This window comes from Pygoscelis adeliae, unplaced genomic scaffold (genome assembly GCF_000699105.1).
Source record: "Pygoscelis adeliae isolate BGI_AS28 unplaced genomic scaffold, ASM69910v1 Scaffold359, whole genome shotgun sequence".
In the NCBI taxonomy this organism is placed as follows: domain Eukaryota; kingdom Metazoa; phylum Chordata; class Aves; order Sphenisciformes; family Spheniscidae; genus Pygoscelis; species Pygoscelis adeliae.
In genome coordinates, this window is record NW_008825553.1 from 18899 (window position 1) to 33241 (window position 14343).

General features: G+C 51.8%; 2 protein-coding genes across 2 annotated transcripts in view; one reads left to right on the forward strand and one right to left on the reverse strand.

Annotated features, from left to right (window-relative positions):
- The first annotated feature begins 327 nt into the window (after positions 1 to 327).
- UBXN11 (UBX domain protein 11) lies at positions 328 to 10874 on the forward strand. The gene is made up of 11 exons (XM_009332174.1): positions 328 to 526; positions 1298 to 1352; positions 2412 to 2488; positions 2991 to 3105; positions 4518 to 4735; positions 5736 to 5813; positions 7251 to 7371; positions 8571 to 8674; positions 8920 to 8987; positions 9758 to 9904; positions 10709 to 10874. Exons 1-11 carry the CDS (start codon positions 452 to 454, stop codon positions 10872 to 10874), a joined length of 1224 nt encoding a protein of 407 aa, XP_009330449.1. The 5' UTR covers positions 328 to 451.
- Positions 10875 to 12570: 1696 nt separating this feature from the next.
- The window catches only part of SH3BGRL3 (SH3 domain binding glutamate-rich protein like 3), a 2554-nt gene continuing 781 nt past the window's right edge, over positions 12571 to 14343 (reverse strand). Inside the window, exons 2-3 of the mRNA XM_009332175.1 lie at positions 13899 to 14242; positions 12571 to 13501 (exon numbers count right to left, since the gene is read on the reverse strand). Of these exons, the coding sequence (XP_009330450.1) occupies positions 13436 to 13501; positions 13899 to 14242 (410 nt within the window). The 3' untranslated portion in view covers positions 12571 to 13435. The remainder of the gene's footprint in view (positions 13502 to 13898; positions 14243 to 14343) is intronic.

Genomic DNA, 14343 nt, shown 5'->3' on the forward strand with positions numbered 1-14343 from the left:
TTTCATGCTCTCCGTGCCTCTTCTCAGAAGATGACAGCCTGTCTCCTAGGACAAAGAATCCAGTGCAAGGGAGTCTCCCCTCCTGCTCAAGGGGGACAACACTGAAAAAGAATATGCAGGGTAAAGTCCCTCAATGATTAGGGGATTCTGGGCTATCACAGTTTCTCGGTGACAGTCTGGTGGACTCAATACCCCAGGCCAGGGCTAATTCCTGTGGTCCCCCTCTCGCATACACAGCGTGCTACGTCTAGCCGTCTCCCTACCAGTCAGGAGCCAAGGGATCTCTACCCAGCGCCCCCCAAAAGGTACCCTTGTCCTACCTGCTGTGGCAGAACAGGAATTCTTGTGTGGGGTCCCTTATGGCGCAGATGAGCCTCCAATACCGATCGCCATTTTAGAGAGGTAACACGTGTTTGTGCTTTCAGGCGCAGCTCACGCTGACACGGAGCTCATGACCTCCATGATGCAAAAAATCACTCTGTTGGAACAAAAAATAGAGAAACAAGCACAAGAAATCCAACTGAAGGTAAAAATCCTGCCCCTTACTGAACCTGTTCTGTGCCCTGCTTTGACTGTTGAAACCACTGTAGCATTACGCCTGCTCAGACCTAGTTTGGGCTAAAACAAGTTAATCTGTAGCCTTCGCTGTTAATTACACAAACAAGCCTTTGCAAAGTAACAGAGTATCAGTCCTTGGGGTGGGAGAGTGGACAGTCCCTGCTTGTGGCTTCTTAAAGTCTCTCAGCACCCTTTCACTGATATAATTAGCTGTTCGGCTTCAGACTTTTCTTTTCTTCCTTTTGCTTCCGGAAACAACAGCTGCTCATACAGCAGGGTCACCCTGGAGCAGACCTCTTTGCATTACTGCAGCTTGGAATAAATATCCTTTTTTTTTTTTTTCCCCCCCGAAAGGGGTGGCTGCAGAGATCCTGGTTTCATTTCTAGATCAGCCGCTTGCCGCGGGTCAGAGCATGAGCTGTGCCTGAGCAGGAAGCACAGGGGCACGAGTCCATGCGCCTGCCTACAGCTCTTGTGCAGATGGAGGTGGGGGAGATAGGTCAGCGTGTCCCTCACCTATTCTTGGAGCAGTGTATTTATATCCCACCCCTCATTTGAGTCTAATTAAGGTATTTGTGAGGTGATACGGCCTTTCTGACCCTTATTTTGCCTGTCTCTGAGTGGGGTGAGAGTACGTCCACCACTGATTCACCCAGCCAGGACTAATTATGCAAACTGTGCCTCAAGGTCCTGAAGGCCAAGGAACTAAACAAGGTCATTATTTGTTCTGGTCCTGAAGGAAAGGAGGATTGCTGAACTTGAAGAAAAGATGAAGACTCTTCAGAAAGGAGAAGGTAAAAATTGTTCTACCCCCGGCACCTTGCTCCTACCTGTGGAAGAGCTACAGAGCTCCTTGTACTGCAACAGAGCAGGCTTGGAGACCTCCTCTCTGAGCCATCCTTGCCTTCAAAGCCCAAGAGCCTCTTCAGTGAGTGGTATCAGTTACACACACGTGGTACCGTTTGCCAAAGCAGATCCGCACTTTGTACTTGCATCTGTTACTTGGCTTTTCTGGTGCAGTGCAAAACATTATTTCCTGACCTATTTTCTGTGGGTTACTAAGTTTCCATGAGCATAGACCAACCACACAGATACCTGAGGATGGTCAGAAAAAAAGAACGGTAAATAATGCAGAGTTCGATCGTGCTGGAAAAACAGCGCTACTCACAGCTAAGCGAAACCAAAAATCGACTTGGAGTCCCAAACAGTATTACAGGTCCAGGCTCACTTGTCCCATAAGGCAGCCTAACTTTAAATTGAAACCAGCTTTGAGTGAGTCACTGAAGGTCTTCCCCTCCATTCAGTTCCCTGGAATCCAGCAGCTTTCCAGCTGAGCCCAGACATGTTTCCTATGATGGCTGAACTACCTTGTTAGCAGAAAGCTGCGGTAAATTCTCCATTTCCTGAGCAGAGAACAAGAATATGCCTGTCAAACCACAAACATGTGTTTTGTACCTCATCATGCATTGTTCTAGCCATTCAGCCTAGGTTTCTGGATCCAGCTTTAGTGGACACCTACTCATTTTTTTAATAGGTCCCTTAAGACTGAGTAAGCCAAGCAATTCTCATTGTATAATTGCGAACAGCACCGCTCACATCAGCTTCCCGCAGCATAAAACTTCACCAGTGTCATTCACAACTACCTTTTAGTCCGTCAGCATCTTTTTCAAAGTGCTGCAGGTTGAATTGTCAGGGACCAGCATGCAGAGCTCATGTTCAGCTCCTGTGTCGTACGGGCTTGAGTTCACTTACGGTACAGGCAGCTACTGCTGGGGCATCTGTGCTGTGTGACACGGGTTACCTATAGCTCTTCTTTAAGGCTGTACATAGAAAAACCAAGTCTTCCCTTTCAGATGCTCCTGACTCATCCAGAGCAGAGGAACTGGAAATTAGGTGCTTTCAGCTGCAGACCCAGGTCTGGGAGATGGAGGTGAGACACCTGCTTCACTTGCCCTAAGCCATCTGCACCTTTGATTTGAGATCGTCGCAGTCCCGGGTTGCTCAGTCTTTTTCAAGCTGTCACTTTTGATCATCACAATTCTTCACCTCACCCCTCTGAAAAGAAAGAACAGGTTGGATGTGTGCTACAGGGCAGTAGGAGGTTTTTTAACACACAAACATTTGTGCCTCCTGCAAGCCTCTTCATTTTGATTTCTAGTACTGTAGAAATATTCTTTGCAGCTACCACAGTCTTAGGAGATTACTGTGTCACTACAGATACTTTCATTCTCCCTTTCGCCTACTACTAGTAGAGCTGCTACTACTACTACCCTGCCAGTGAGTTTGTCTGCCTGCCAGGGCCAAGGAGCCCCAAGACAAACCTTCTCTTTCACCTCCCCTTCTGCTTGTCACGGTCACACCACTCTCAGGCTTCCATTTCTAGTTTTCTGAAGCTCTGTTCTACAACGCTGACTTGTACTTTCCTCTTACAGCGGTTTCTAAATGACTATGGTCTGATTTGGGTTGGAGAGAGACATGAACAGCTGGAAGATTTCGAATCGCTCAAGGACAAAGAAGAGCTGCCAGCAAGGAGCCTCTGGAAGCCAGGTAAAGCACCAGCACTCTCTGCTGAAGCAGCTATCCTGGATCGTGCTGCATGCTTAGAGAAGGTATGATACTCCCCAGGGTAGATAAGCATCAAAGACCCAGAATTTGGGTCTTCAGAATTTGTGATCCTGTGCTGAGGTCTTCACATCAGTCCATCTCAGAGACAGAGTCACGGAGCAATTTAACAGGAGCTAAGCCAGGCAGAATGTTGGTATTTTACATACCTATATTTTGTAAGCCCCGTCTAGGGGAAGAGGAGAGAACGCAATGGCTCAGCCATTTGGAAGGATACCCTCGCAGCAGCTGCTTCCTGAAGAGTTCACGTATCCTAAACGTTTGAAGCTTGATTGCTCTAATAACATTGACGTAAAATGGGTGGAAAACTGAATCAGATGCTTTGTGTATATAGTAGCTGTAGTAACTTACCCATATTGTCTGGCTCCATCAGAGAGTATTGTTTGCCTTTCCTCCCAACCACCACGTGAGTGGTTTAATTGAGACCTGATTGTGCTGTATGGGGTCCAAGCATATTTGGCAATGGCTTCTTAGGAAGTGGTAACAGAGAAAAAAAAGAATAATACGTGGGCTGTACAGCCAATGCTGCTTCCTAACCACCATGCAAATATTAGTTAATTAATCCTTCCCTCCCTTAGATGCAGGAGGGCAGAAGACGGGGGAAGCAGTAGAAATAATTTGCTTTGTTTTCAGCTCACTTACCCTTTTTAAGGGATATTTCCCCTGCCCTCCTTTATCAAATCATAAAGAAGCGGAACAGAAAATACCAAAGGCTTTACCTCTGTCTACATCTCTTCTTTCATTTCCTCTTCTGATTTCATTCTTCTATCCCATCACAAGTCTTCTACTGCTTCACCCCACCACCCTCCTCAAGCACCCAGATAAACATCCGCAGCAGTGTCCCAGCAAGAGAGAGCAATCTGCTGGTGGCAAGGAGCCGGCAGCTGGCTGTGTTTACACTGGTGTTTCTTCAGCAAGTCTGCCCTGATCCATTTATCCAACCTAGTTAATCCAACTAGTTAAGTTCCTCACTCTGTGAATTTTACGGCACCACATTAAGGGACAACACAACACTTCTGAAATTACAACCAAAGACAAGTGGTCTCTGAAGAGCTGGCTGCATCTGTAGCTGGCTCTGGAGTCACGTTACCTTGCAGCAAGAGGGCTGTTGCCCTGCTGCCCTGCCCTTGTGGTTTTTGCACACACCCATGTAAACCTGGCAGCGCTGCACCACAGCAGCAGCTGCACTTTTGCAGAAGTGCAAAAGACAAAGCGTGGAGAGGTGGCACAGACAGCCCAAAAATGTTAGGACTCAAATGCACCTCAAATTCACACGGAGGTGAAAGCTGCTTAGCTGGCATCCCCTTCCCCCTGTAACTCTGATCCCTCTGCCACAGGTGAAGCAGTTGTTTCCAAACACCAGATTGATTTTGATCTAATCTTGGAAAATGTGAAGGATTTGAATGTGCTGGCTGGAGAAGGCATTTCTCAAATCGAGCACACGCCTGGGGGTGCTCGGCTGAGACAGCCAGAACCCCTCCCTCTTACGCTGTATCAAAATGGGATCGTCATGTTCAACGGACCCTTTCGGCCCTACGAGGACCCATCCACGCAGGTATGGAAAGGTCTGTAGAGGAATTAGACTTAGAGCCATCCTGCTGTTGTTCACAAAGCCTCAGGAAAGGGAATGTATAGGAATAGGGCTTGTGAGCTCATCTCAGTCCTAAAAAGGAGCAGCCTCTGAGACCTCCCGCTTCTCACCGGCGTTCCCATGGTGCCTTTAAAGACTAGTATGTCTTTGTGTAGTAATTTTTAGAGATGGAGATTCTGGGTCTTTTACGCAGACTTTTCTGCACAGCAATAACAACACAAATAGGAGCAGCCCAGAAGGAATGGAAAAGCTGGACATGAGCCGGCAATGTGCGCTCGCGGCCCAGAAGACCAATGGTATCCTGGGCTGCATCCAAAGCAGCGTGGCCAGCAGGGCGAGGGAGGGGATTCTGCCCCTCTGCTCTGCTCTGGTGGGACCCCCCCTGGAGCACTGCGTCCAGCTCTGGAGCCCTCAGCATAAGACAGACACGGACCTGCTGGAGTGGGTCCAGAGGAGGGCCACGAAAACGATCAGGGGGGTGGAACAGCTCTGCTGTGAAGAAAGGCTGAGAGAGTTGGGGTTGTTCAGCCTGGAGAAGAGAAGGCTTCGGGGAGACCTTATTGCAGCCTGTCAGTACTTAAAGGAGGCTTATAAAAAAGATGGGGGCAGACTTTTTAGCAGGGCCTGTTGCGACAGGACAAGGGGGAATGGCTTTAAACTAAAGGGGGGTAGGTTTAGACTAGATATAAGGAAGAAATTGTTTATGCTGAGGGTGGTGAAGCACTGGCCCAGGTTGCCCAGAGAGGCGGTGGGTGCCCCATCCCTGGAAACATTCCAGGTCAGGCTGGACGGGGCTGTGAGCAACCTGATCTAGTTGAAGATGTCCCTGCCCACGGCAGGGGGGTTGGACTAGATGACCGTTAGAGGTCCCTTCCAACCCCAACTATTCTGTGATTCTATGATAATATCTCAGTCCTGACGTAAATAGTCTGAGGTATGACCACGAGTTCTCATTTTGTTTCAGCAATGCCTGCAGGATATTATGGATGGCTATTTCCCTTCAGAGTTGCAGATGCGCTACCCAGATGGCATCCCGTTGCAGGTAAGCAGTGCAAAACCCTATTCATCAGCTTTTTGGAAGAAATTGCTCTCTTGCTTCCCGAGAAAATTGTTCAGGTTTCTTTCACCAGTCTGCTGGATGCTCCCCACAGCAAATTAAGTTTGAGGTTTCTGAACACAGCATAAACACAGCTGACTTCTGTGCATGCGTGTCTCGGGGAAAGAAAGGAGCACACCTGTGAGAGCCGTTACAGGAAGTAAGCGAGCGTTTCGGCATTAGGACTGAATGGTTTCTCTGCCTCAGTGAATCTTGGCTTGGAACAAGACTTCTCTTCTACAGAGCCTGCTATGCTCTTAGAAGTAGTACGTGCAGCTGAAGAGCTGTGTAACAAAAAGGAGAAAAAAAGTTCTCAGATAGTTCCCCTGGAAAAGCTTCTAAAACCAGATTGAACAAGTATCCCTCAAGGAGGATGTCGGGAGAGTTTATTTTGCCACAATTCAAATAGATTTGGCCACTTGAGGTTCTTTTGGGCCCCACTTTTTGATTTCTCAGAAATGGCAAAAAGCCAAGGCCACATTTTCAGGCAGAGAGCCTCAGAGGACTCTAATCTAGGCCTTCAAGTGCATCCGAAACGTAAGCAGGCACGAGCAGAGGGGTGCACCTACCCACTGACACGAAGAAAGCAGGGCACAACTGCACGGGCAAGTGTGAGCTCAGTACAGCCAGAGTGAGCTGGTAGGTGTGGTAGTTGGGAAGTCGGATGGAAGAAGGAGGATTGTGCAAGGCTCTTGGGGCTCTGGTTCCCTATAATCCGTGCATAGCTGGCCACATCTGGAAGCCACAGGACAGTACGGTAATCTGGGGTAAATACAGACACAGAGCGCATCCACTTGTGATATGGACAGCCAGTGTAAGAGGAACATAAGTGGAACCCAGACAGAAAGATTGCCCCTATTTATACAACTTTTCCCACTGCTGGGGGCCTCGGGGTAGCACACTGCCTTCCTCGGTTTGTTAGAGCCGTCTGACAGTCCCCACTGCAGCTTCTTACCGCCAAATCCCTCTCTGCCCCCAACCTGCTGCTTCCACATCACTTTCCACCTCGAGAGCCTTTTCAAGCGTGGAAGCAGACGCGGGGGAAAGGTGGGGTCCAAGCACGTTTCTTACAACTCGTGGAAAGGAGCAGCTGCCCCGTGCCTGTTGAGATGGATGAACAACTACCCTGTGGTCTGGGTGGGTCATCCCGGGGACTTGAGGGATCCACCAGGATTTGCTCTGTTAGAGAGCCTGTAGGAGCTGAAAATGCATTTCACTGAGTTTGGACAGCTGGAGCAGCTTCCAAGGAAGCAGCTCTCTTGGTTTTATTTGGGGTTTGCAACTCTCGGTTATCGTTGCTGTGGTTTATTGTGCTCTGATGCAGTGAGAACAAGCTTGTGCAACAGTCAGATTTGCTTATGGCAGTCGGCCTTAATTCAACAGGTCACTGACAGAAGGGATGTGGTATTTCAGGAGACACACCTTCCAGGGAGTTTTCCTGGCCACGGCCAAGTGGTTGGCTCTTCAAAATCAAGTGAGGTGCAGGAAACCACCGAGATCCCAGGTAAATTCTTAAACCTGCCTTAAAAATGCAGCTAACTCCCAAAGAGGAGAATCAAAACCTTACCTGGGAAGTCCAGCTAGCAGGAGGTGCACGTGTAGGGTCTCAGAGAAGGCGGCAACACTGCTGGGTCAAAGCCCTCTGCTTGTGGCCTCAGTGTTGCTTCAGGAGCTGGGAGCCAAGCAGCACACGTGGTGTCCTCTCCTCATTAAATCCTCCTAAAGAATGAGACACGACAAGCCATAAAAGACCAGAAGATCAGTGAGTTTCCGAAAGATCAGTGGGTTTCCAAAAACATATCCGCCCTGCGCCTTTCTGAAAGGCCAAGCTCCTTCTAACTTCACCCTTACCAGCATCAAAGGATGCCGGGGAAACCAGGCAGCTCTTGGGGGAGTAGCTTGCAAACAACCTTATGGAATGAACTTGTAGGAGAACCAAAAGGTGGACGTCTTCAAGCCAGACCAATCTTAACTGTACAGAATATGGGCCAATTCCTCTTCAGAGTTTCATAAGGGAGTATGGGACATAAGGTCAGGCCGCAGATTCCTCATGTTGCTTCTAGACTCTAGCAGTCTGCGTGAGCAATACCTGTCGGGGCTGGAAAGTCAAACGCAGTCAGTCGTATAGACAGAAAACAGTGGTTTTGTGCATGCATAACTAAAGAACCCGAACACGTGCATTGCCCATCAGCAACATCTTCCTGTTTTCATATCAAGCTGTACGACTTGCTCATTCATCTCAAGGCCATTCACAAACAGAAGCTGCGCTAAATGTCTCCTTTATCCAAGTAGCAAAAAAAAAAAATACTTGCCCAGTGACACCACAGAAAAAGGAATGGACACCTACAAATACACCCTCGCAAGACGAAAAATTTTCAAAGTCTGTAAAAATTGTCATAGTTTCAGTTTTTCCTGTTCCCAGCAGGGCTAACCAGGTTTCTACCTGTTATGCATCCCAGCTGTCTGCTGAACAGGCTGCACAGTTGCTCACCGTTGATGTTGACAATCAAACGTTTAGTGGGCCAGAAAGTGGGACAAGCTTCAACGGGGGAGACTGAGAGCCAGTCTCAGCCTAGCTAGGGGAGGTTAGAGCTCTCCCTGTCGGCTGTTGTGCTCTCTTGTTTCACCAAATCAGCCTATTCTGGGGGCAAATCGTTTGTCAAAAAGGTCACACGTGGACACCTCTCCCCTCTGCTCTGGCAGGTCCCAAAGTCTCCTCGGAGCAGTTTCTCAGCAAGCTTTCCAAGCCCTTGAAACACAGAGGAGAAGCTATCGGTGTCAAAGGCTCAGCCAGAGCAGCGCAGCAGGTATGAGTGGACTCCCCCAAACACCCACAGGATGAGGCCCGGCAGCAATTCCCTGGGCCCAGCGCCCTGCACAAGCACTGGCTCCCCCCTCCTCAGGCCTCTCTCAGCTCTGCATAGCCTCCTCCTCCCAGAGAGGCTCCACCAGAGCACACGTGGCACTTTGGCACCTGCTCCTGGGTTTTCCTGGCACTGGTTGCTCTCTGTGCAGAGCAGGCAGCGGTGACGCTCACCTGGTTTGGTTTCAGGGCTCTGGTGGGATGCGGAGCAGCAAAGAGATCCTGGTGGAGACACCCAGGCTGTCTGCCCTGGAGAGGTACAGGCACGGCCCCCTGACCCCTGCCCTGTCGGGCTCTCATCTTCCTCCTATTTCATCACTGCGGGTTTATTTCAGGGGTTTCAGTTGAGGAAGTAAATGGACTTGCCCCTTTTATACCTCAGAAATAATTAGAAAAAAAGGCCAAGTCTGGTCTTTTGGGAAGACCACTGAATTGTTCATGGTAAACCTGCCATCTTTTACATCTCTAACAAAAGCTTCTGTTGTTCAAAATGTTACTTACTTATTGCTGTGAAATACTTTTCCTGACAGCAAGCCAAGGCCTAAGAGTTTGAAACCATCTAAGAAGCTGTTTGCGGTCATGTTAAATGGGAGAATCCCTCCAGGAAACCGATGCCCAAGTGGGAGGTCACACTAACAGCACTTTTCCACTCATAGTCTTCTGGCAAGAGAAGACCCAAATAGCTAATGAAAAAAACCCCAAGCAGATTATTTTTAATCAAAGAAGTAGGGCAAAGTACTTACCAGACAGCCCTGATCTAAAATGAAAAAGCTAAAAAAGGTCAGCAACCCTCTTTTCAAGGCACCTTTAAGCAGGGAAAGCAAAGCAGCGGTTTGGTCCGTGGGTCGGTCTGCTCGCCCGCAGTCAGACCGGGCCTCGTTCATCTCAAGGACGTTCCCAAACGCGAAACACCTCTCCCCTGTTCGGATCACCCTGGCAGCCCGGGGGTCTGCCCATTGAGTAGAGCGCAGACTCTGCCGCCAGCAGAGCCCTCACTCCTCAGCTGACGAGGTTTTCTGACCTCCAGGGTGAAGGCAGCTGAAGAGGCTGAAGCTTTTGCCCCTGATATCTGCACTCTCCGCATCAAATCCGAGAGCGGGGAGCAGACGTACACTGTAAAAATGCTGTTCACGGAGACCATAGGGGACCTGCGCCAACACCTCGCCCACGCCAGGTAGGCCTGGGACTTCCTCCCCTCCTCGCTCCCCACCCGGCTCCGTCAAGCCCCAGGGAAGGTTGCCCCAAGCCCTTGCCGCTCAAGGGCTGAGGGTTACAGTCCTAGCCCCAGGAGCCGCTGGGCACCCTCTGCTGCTTTGGCTCCACCACCCGAGATGCTCTCTGGGCAGCGCTGCCAGGGTCACGCTTAGCTCAGAGCATTTAATACCCACCTTTCCCAAAAAAGCGACACAGCAGCAGAGGTAAGTCTCTTTTGTCCCCTCAAAATTGCCATCTGACCCAGGTCCATCACTGCCTTTGCTTCCAGCTGTTCAGCAGCACTCACCCGACTATTGCCACTGTTGGTGCAGCCTGGAAGCTGAGCTGCAGCCTTCAGCTTGGCCGATGGATCCGCTGCTGGACAAACACCCCCCTTTGGCTCAGCCGGCTCTATATCCCAACGCATTTAATGCTGCCCAAGGTCTCACACGTCCCTTTGGGGACAGTTCCAAATGGCTGAGGGGACCCCTTTGCTCTCCCCTCTTCCCACTCCTGTTGCGGGCCGTAACTCTGGCGTCGGTCTGAGCCTGCTGCTGTTGGGATGCAAGAGCCTCCTTCCCCACTGCAGCTGCGCAGCCTGGAACGGCCGCTCTGTGCCTGGCTGCTCGCAGTTCGGGCGGGAAGCCCTTTTTTCTGCTCAGCCTGTGCTTGTGAAACAGTCTCTCCCTCTGCTCTTGCATAACCACAGCTGGATCAGCCAGAGCATCTCAGCAAAACCTTGGGGGATCCTGTGTGTAGGAAAGATTGTGCTGTTCTTTCCTAGGGGTGGAGACTCCAACTCGTATGAGATCATCAGTACCTTTCCCCAGAGGGTGTACGCAGACAACTCCAGGAGCCTGCAGGAATGTGGCCTGATCCCCAGTGCCTCGTTGCTGCTGCGGAGAAGAGACCCCTCCCAACAAGAGGGGAAAGAGCTGCAAACAGCTTAACAGCTCCTAGCAAGAGCTGCTCGCCCCAAGCTCTGCAGGAGGAAGGAGCTGCTTTGCACCGTTAGCCGTGTTATAATCTCCCCTGGGTGGGAAGAGAGGAGAAGGGTGTCTTTCCAGATTTAGTTTCATTGCGCCGTTACCAGGGATGGAGAGAAGAGCTCAGAGGCAGCGGGGTTTGGCCTCTCCCTTTGGCAGAGGGTACCAGGCCCAGCCCTGCTGCCTCACGGGGGGATGATTTTCCCCAAGACAGGAGGTGGGCTCCTAACACAGGGGCATTTCTGTCAGCTCAAACCCGAGGCCTGGTTTCTCGTCTCCGCTGAAGGTTACACGGGCTGATCGCTCCCCGGGGAAGGCCGCCAGCTTTACACTGGTACTGAGCAGTTGCTTAGCTGGGCTCAAGGATTCTCTATAGCAGCAGGACAGACAAACGGCCAGGGTCAATTTGCTTTCCACACACAGCTGCTCCCCAGAGACTTCAACTGCACTTACACCACAAGAGAAACAGGCTCAGTTATATGGCCCCTGGTGAAGCTAAACCAAAAGGCCTCGAGCCATTGCAGCGCTGGGACCGAGCCAGACTCATCTCAGCCAGGAGATCCTGCTACTGGGTTTCCTGTACGTGAACAACTCCTTCCCTTGGACAGCCCCCAGCTCCAGCGGGGCCCAGGCTCGCAGCCACGCCGAGCCCGCCTGCAACAGCCCTGAGCTGCCAGCCTCCCTCCCTCCCTCCCTCCCTGGGCAGCCTGCTGCAGCCGGGAGCTGGATGCTGCAACAGGACACCGTGTCATTGGAGAAGAGCATAATCCCTTCGCTGCTTCTCTGCTGATCCCCGAGTAAAGCATCTTCCTCCCTCTCCCGTGGGCTGGGGCCGCGCTTTGCAGGCCCCTTTCCCCAGCACATTCTTCCTGTTTCAGCTGTGACAAGCTCCCACTTGACTCCCAGCTGACGACACTCCCACTTGTGCAAGGCAGCGCCTTCTGGCAGGTTCCCTTTCAGCAAAGGCCCTGCACATGCTGCCACCCAGCCCTCGTTAAAGGCTCCCAGTAAAACCATTTATTTAAGTTGCAGTTTCCGCTTCCATTAAGATTTCAAAGGCGCAGCTGGCTGTGGAAGGGGGGCAGGATGCCCAGAGCACTTCCCGGACCCCTCCGACCAGAGCTGCGCCCTGCACAACTCAAATACAGGAAGCACCACTCATGCAAACCAGCCGCTTCCACGGGCTCCCTGGGACCACTGACTCAGTCCCCGCAGCTCCGAGTTAGTTTCCTCCCTTTTCCACCTATAGCAGATACAGGAGCGTCCAGGGGACCCTCCTATAGGGCAGCCTGTTCCACTGCCCCTCTATATCCTGGTCTATAACCGACCAGGTAATCTTTGTGCCAGCGGTTCGGTTTTCGCTCACGTGTCTGGCTGAAGCTGTCCCTCCCCCGGGCTGCCGTTCTTACCACGCAGAGGAGAAGAATGCTGGAGAGAGGTACCTGTCACTACCGCGCTGCAGGATATTCAGACAAGTCCTGTGAGCCTTTGATTAGCGGCAGCAACCTAAGGCGTTAGGATCTTTGTGTCAGGCTGCAGCAGCGAGTACAACTGACTCAGCTTCTCTGAGCTGGAAATGACTCAGAATCATTACGTAGGGTGATGTTTAACCTGTAGTCAAAATAAAACCAAATTTAAAAGAAACCCACGAATACCGACGTGAAAGGTACAGTAACATTTAATAGCATCTCGGAAGACAACACTGGTTATAAACTTGCTTTTTTGGCAGGAAAACAAAATGCACTTGGTCCAGGTTGCAAAAAAGCCAACACAAAGAGGAAAGATAAGACAGCTGGAGCATCAGCTGTTCTGGAGCAGCCCTGAGCCATTAACGCTCACGAGGGAGCCCTGGCACCACATCGCGGCGGAGGGCAGACGGGGCAGCGCGGATCCCGCTTCTAGGCCCATCCATCCCCCCCAGGCAGCCTGCCGAGTGACACCGGCCCTCGCCCCCAGCCCCGGCCTTCTCCGCAGCGGGTGGTCAGACCCCAGCTTTGTGCAGTATTTTTGCATTAAAACAAAACGAACAGAAATCAACTTAGTTGCCTTAATCTCTGCAGTTGAGATGAAGAAAAAAAAAAAATAAAGGAAGTGAGGCAGCAGGATTTACAATTTTAACAGCAACTGGGAGAAGTGGGAAGTAACATGCAACCCTAAGCCCTTCCCTCCTGAAGCAGAGGCTCTCCCTGCAGAGAGGGCCGACGGACGGCTGCACTTCGCACAGCCCCAGAGGCTTTGCTGTTTACAGAGGCACTGGAAGCTGCGGTGTGAGCCAGGCCCAGCGTTGTTCAAAGGCCATGCGCAGCGAGCATCGGACTTTCTTTGGATCCCTCTGAGGTGATATCAGGGTTAGGCAGGAGGGGATCGTAGGCAGCTGCAATGAGTAGTTTTGGTCGTGGGTTTCCCTATGCTGGGACACAGGTCGCGGTGCCAGGACAGCGCTGACAACCTGGAAGTGAAGGTGGTCGGAGATGAGGGTGCTCAGGAATGCAGGTAGAGTCCAGGACGGGAGGGGAGCCCAGGGCTCAGGCCAGCTTCAAGAACTCCTGCAGAGTGTTTTGCTCCACCGCTTCCACAAAGAGCTCGTAATCCTGCAGGGAAAAGCCACACGGTCGCTCACAAGGCAAGAGCGAGCTGTACGCTCCCGCCGGTCAGGCGGCACAGGGTCCCCTGAGCCCACAGCACAAACTGGTTCACAACACGGGCGACAGTCACACGGAGGACGACAGGGTGAAGCCGGGACAGCCCCACACAGCCCAGCCCCGCTGCCCACCGTCACCCAGAGTCCCCCTGCCTGGGTCCCGCTTTTCACAAGCCACCGTGCTCCAAATGCCCGTTAACCCTGGCAGCGCCTTGTCCGTGCACCTCACGAGAAATGCCTTTTGAAAGGCGCCTTGACACCATTTGTAGCAAAAACAAGGGGACGGGATTATTGCCCACCACCCAACCTCCAGGGTGCTTATCCCCAGCGCAGAGCATGAGCCTTACCCCGCAGTAGTGGTCTCCGTTGACGATCTGGGGTGGGATGGCTTTGGGGTTGCCTGCCTTCGCCCTCATCTCCTCCCGGAGAGCATTGTCCTGGGAGATATCCACCAGCTCGTACTTGATGTTCTTCCCATCGAGGATTCTGGTTACTTCGCTCTGTTGGGATTTGATCTGGAACCCGGGTGGGAAAGGCAGGTTATGGGGAGCTGGAGAGGAGCCCGAAGGATGGGCACACACCCCAGCGTGCCAGCCGCGCTCAGCACAGCGCTCAGCACAGTGCTCACAGAGCGACCGCTCCTTACGGGCCACGGTCCAGACCCCACCTGGCCGCGGGGCTCGGCTCTGCGCTGGCGGGGGGACAGACGGGACACCCAGGACGGCGATTCGGGGGAAAAAGGGGACGGGGCAGCGTGAGCAGGGGAGGGGACACCTGGGATGGGGCGGGGGG

Bases quoted from the DNA above. Each gene is read 5' to 3' on its own strand.
- UBXN11 (XM_009332174.1), top strand. From the start codon at position 452: ATGACCTCCATGATGCAAAAAATCACTCTGTTGGAACAAAAAATAGAG. The intron at 3,106-4,517 runs GTAAAGCACCAG...CCTCTGCCACAG, and splicing joins AAGGAGCCTCTGGAAGCCAG to GTGAAGCAGTTGTTTCCAAA. The intron at 7,372-8,570 runs GTAAATTCTTAA...CTGCTCTGGCAG, and splicing joins GGAAACCACCGAGATCCCAG to GTCCCAAAGTCTCCTCGGAG.